This window comes from Engraulis encrasicolus, chromosome 21, assembly GCF_034702125.1.
Source record: "Engraulis encrasicolus isolate BLACKSEA-1 chromosome 21, IST_EnEncr_1.0, whole genome shotgun sequence".
Classification (NCBI taxonomy): Eukaryota; Metazoa; Chordata; class Actinopteri; order Clupeiformes; family Engraulidae; genus Engraulis; species Engraulis encrasicolus.
Window position 1 is genome coordinate 19698624 of NC_085877.1, and position 5000 is coordinate 19703623.

Genomic DNA, 5000 nt, shown 5'->3' on the forward strand with positions numbered 1-5000 from the left:
TGCTTAGAAACCGTTGCCACGACGGCTCCCTTGTTGTTCCTATCCTGAAACTGTCCGTAATTATCTGTAAAAACAAGCACTAGAAGGAAAGTCAGAAGCTAAATTGATTCTTATGTTAACAAGGCAAGGCAAGGCAAGGCAAGTTTATTTATATAGCGCATTTCATACACAGGTGCAACTCAATGTGCTTCACAAAGTTAACAAATGTAAATGAAAGGAAACAGGGAAGAAAGAAGGAAATGAATTAGAGTCAAAAAGCATTTAAAAACATTAAGATAAAACATAAGGTAAAAATAATAATAAAATAAAATAAAATGAAACAAATTAAATAAAAAATAAAAATAATAAGAATAAGTAATTTAAGCTAGGGGAAAGCATCTGAGAACAGCTTTGTCTTGAGTCTAGATTTAAAGCTATCAATAGTGGGTGCATTTTTTATGTCATCTGGAAGCTGGTTCCAAAGCTTTGAAGCATAGAAGCTAAAGGCTGCCTCTCCACACTTTGTTTTGACTTTTGGAATCACCAGCAAATTCTTCTCCGTTGACCTTAGTGACCTAGTTGGTGCATACAGCTGAAACATATCCAGTAGATATGTGGGTCCCATTCCATTTAGTGATTTAAACACAAGTAGCATAGCCTTAAAATCAATTCTGTAGCTTACTGGGAGCCAATGCAGCGATCTTAAAATTGGAGTAATGTGGTCGAACTTCCTTGTCTTTGTAAGAACCCTTGCAGCTGCGTTTTGTACAAGTTGAAGCTGTTTAATGGTTTTATTGGGGAGGCCAGTAAAAAGACTGTTACAGTAATCAACTTTACTAGAAATAAAGGCATGTATTAGCTTCTCCAGATCATGTTTAGACATCAAGCCCCTAAATTTAGAGACGTTTTTTATGTGATAAAATGCAGACTTAGTAATAGCTTTCATGTGACTGTTGAAGTTTAGGTCACTGTCAATGAGGACCCCAAGATTTTTAACTGTTTCCCTTGCTTTCAGTCCCTTCGTTTCAAGGATAGTAGCAATCTTTTGTCTCTCCTCTCTTTTCCCAAATATAATTACTTCAGTTTTATCTGTGTTCAGCTGGAGGAAATTGTGAGACATCCATTTGTTAATTTGGTCCATGCAATGATAGAGTGATTCAAGGGGGGTATAGTCATTTGGGGACATAGATAAGTAGAGCTGGGTATCATCCGCATAGCTATGGTAATTTATGGAGTTATTCTCGATAATGTGTCCCAGTGGCAACATATACAGATTGAACAGTAGTGGTCCCAGAATGGAGCCCTGGGGGACCCCACAATCCAGAGACATTGGTGATGAAGTATGTCTTCCAATGGCGACAAAAAAACTTCTTTGTTGTAAGTACGATTTTAACCAGTCGATCACTATGCCCGTAAAGCCAACCCAGTGTTCCAGTCTATGTAGTAGTATAGAATGATTAACTGTATCGAAAGCAGCACTCAAATCAAGAAGTACCAAGACGGATGATTTGCCAGCATCAGAATTCAATCTTATGTCATTCATAACTTTAATAAGAGCTGTTTCAGTGCTGTGGTAGGCACGGAAACCTGATTGAAACTTATCAAAATAGCTATTAGAGATTAGAAAAGCAGTTAATTGGTTAAAAACAATTTTCTCTATTATTTTACCCATGAATGGTAGATTGGATATGGGCCTATAGTTGTTTAGTACCAGTGCATCCAGGTTGTTCTTTTTCAGTAAGGGTTTCACAACTGTTTCACAACAAGTGATAGGATTAAGTTATATTAGAAGTTGAAAGTTAAGATAACAAATAGCTTAAAAAGATCGTTTTTTAGATGTAGCCTATGCACAAGATTGTTGAGTCTGTTAAAACACTAGGCTACAGTCTATTTTTTGTTGTTTTCACCTGCATATTGTCGGAAGGTTCAGTAAATATCAATGTTAACTTCCATCAGAGTCCTCGTCATTGCATCAGGGTTCAACAGTTGACTGCAGTAGGCTGGCGCAGTGATCATTACTCTGTTGGATAGTCAATGTCGCATTTTGCCGTCCGGAATCCTCACGTGGATATACACACTACAGTAGCCCAACGTGTAAGTCACCTTGGCTATAGCCTACTTTGTTCTCTGTCATATTTGCTTAAGTCGTGTTGATTTCATTTAAATTGGTCAGAATAAAGACCGAGGTCAGTTGCTTGCGTTAACGTGGAGAGGGAGAGAGAGGGAGAGTGTCATCAGCTGATGTGCGTTACAGTGTTCCAATGCCTTTCAGTTGGCAATGTAATGTTGTTCCTGTGGATGTTTCTATTGTGAAGTCAAGAGGGTTTCCACTCTGTGCCACTGCATTGCGATAGATAGGCTATAACGTTAATTGTAAAAAAATATGAGAATGTATTTATCCGAGTCCTGATCGGGGAGGTACACGCATACAAACACACACACACACACACGCACACACACACACACACACATACACACAAGAATGCATACGCATATAAACACACACACACAATAGCACATGAGCATATGAACACAAAATCTCTCTCTTTCTTTATCCCTCTCTCGCTCTCTCGCTCTCTCTTTCTCACACACATACACAAACCCGACAGAAAACATCACGACACACCTCATATTAAGGTTGCATATGCTGCATGCAGCAGCTCTTCCGATCACGTGATCGGATCGGGACGTCCCTACCAAATATGTTCAGGGCCCACCTGTCAACTGAACTGACAGTCGACGGATGCTAATTTGACACTGCTAATTTCTATGCAGATCACTTACTTTTATTCACATTATAAGCCTGTGGTGAACATAAGACTTCAGCTATGTTTAGGTTTGTAATTATGTACAAATATAGCCTACTGCTACCTTGGAAAAGTAGAAATCCCCTCGTGGACCACCTGAGGTCTGTCGTGGACCACCAGTGGCTACAGGTATATGCTATATGTATATGTGTGTTTATGTACACAGTATATAACGCTTACTGTATGTGTGTGAATATGTGGGTGTGTACAGTGTATGTGGTCTCACCTCGAAGTCTGAGTCGTTGAAGCTGTAGATGATGTTCCATCCGAGCTGCAGGAACTTCTTGCGCTCCAGCAGGATGCTGTGGAAGAAGCAGAGGGCGAAGAGCAGCTTGCGGTACTGCACCGGCTTCTGGCACTTGAGGAACTGGGACTCAGTCACCTGCTGATACAGACGCTTCATATTGGACTTCACACCCTGGAGAGGGAGGGAAGGGGAGAGAGAGAGAGAGAGAGAGAGAGAGAGAGAGAGAGAGAGAGAGAGAGAGAGAGAGAGAGAGAGCAAATAAATAGTGAAAACTGGGATTGAACCATTCCTGGTGCTTCAGAAACCAGTATTTGTCACTTGCTTATATGGACACTTCATGTTGGACTTCAAACCCCTACATAGGAGAGAGATGGAGGGATAGAGAGAGAGAGAGAGACAGAGAGACAGAGAGAGAGAGAGAGAGAGAGAGAGAGAGAGAGAGAGAGAGAGAGAGAGAGAGAGAGAGAGAGAGAGAGAGAGAGGGGGGGGGGTAGACAGAGGGAAAGAGAGAGATGTTAACATGGAGAGAGAGAGAGAGAGATGTTAGCATTGAACCATGCTCTACCACTTCAAAAACCGAGTCTTGGTCACCTGCTGATACAACCGCATCATATTGGACTTCACACCGTACGGAGGGAGAGAGGGATGGAGAGAGGGCTGGACAGAGGGATGGATAGAGGGATGGAGAGATTGACAGATGGGGGGACGGGTGGAAGGAGGGATGGAGAGACATACACAGTCAGCAGAGGAATAGTAAAACAGGCTGCACAAACTGGGACACGGTCACCTGCTGGTACAGACGCCTCATATTATATTGGACTTTACACAGTACGGAGGGAGAGAGGTAGAGAGGGGGGATCTAACTCTCACTAACTCTGGGACTGAGTCACTTGTTGATGGTCAGTTCATATTGGAATTATAAAGGGAGAGAGAGAGAGAGAGAGAGAGAGAGAGAGAGAGAGAGAGAGAGAGAGAAATAGCAGAGAGGGGATGAGAATGCAACAGGTCAGAGGGCAAGAGAGAAGGATGGGATTAAGAAACGGAAATAGTGAAAGAGGAAGACTGATGGGGAAAAGGAATAGAATCTGGCAGAGGAAAAGAAAAAGAAATGGAGGATGGAAGGACGAACAGACAAAAATGTCACAAGAATAGATGGAGGACAGGGAGAAGGAGGAGTAGAGGAAACAGGAGATGGAGGAGGGAGAGGAGGGAGAATCAGTCAGAGGAAGGGGAGTGATATTAAAGAAATGTCACAAGAAGAGAGCGAAAAGGAGGAGGAAACGGAGGAGTGGGAGAAGAAAATGTAAGGAGAGTGAGAGAGTGAAGAGGAGAGAAGGAGGAAGAGGAGATGAGGTATGAGAAGAAAGGAAGGAGGAAGAAGAGGAGGAGGAGGATGAAAGGGAGAGGAACAAGGCAGAGGAAGAGAAAAGAAAGGGATAGATATATTAAAGTAGCGAGTGATGGATGGAGAACGGAAAGCACAGACAGAGAGAAAGGCAAAGATAGAGAAAGGAGAGAGACATAGAGTAATGACAGTGTGTGTGTGTGTGTGTGTGTGTGTATGTGTGTGTGTGTGTGTGTGTGTGTGTGTGTGTGTGTGTGTGTGTGTGTGTGCGCGTGCGTGTGTGTGCGTGCGTTTGTGTGCTTTATAATTGGGCAGAGTAGGATAAAGAATATAATATATTTCCACAGAGATAAAACAAATTGAATTAAGAGAATTTAATTAGAGGGAGTGAATTGGATCAAACAGTGGAGAAAAAAAGTGTTGCACTGCCAGGCTTGATCTCTTCACAGCTTTTAATGGCAGCAGAGCACACCACACCACACACCTGCTCATAATGAACACTAGCCTAGTGTCAACACTGCAGACAAACACAACGGGTACGTGTGTGTACATGCACTGTATGTACGTTTGTATATGTATGGCAGGTGTTTGTGTGTGTGTGTGTGTGTGTGTGTGTGTGTGT

The 5000-nt window shown here is 42.3% G+C and overlaps 1 protein-coding gene across 1 annotated transcript in view; it reads right to left on the minus strand.

Moving 5' to 3' along the window:
• Nucleotides 1–5000, minus strand: part of dnah2 (dynein, axonemal, heavy chain 2) — a 453668-nt gene that overhangs the window by 23422 nt on the left and 425246 nt on the right. The window contains exon 82 of the mRNA XM_063186341.1: nucleotides 3013–3204. Within this exon, the coding sequence (XP_063042411.1) occupies nucleotides 3013–3204 (192 nt within the window). The remainder of the gene's footprint in view (nucleotides 1–3012; nucleotides 3205–5000) is intronic.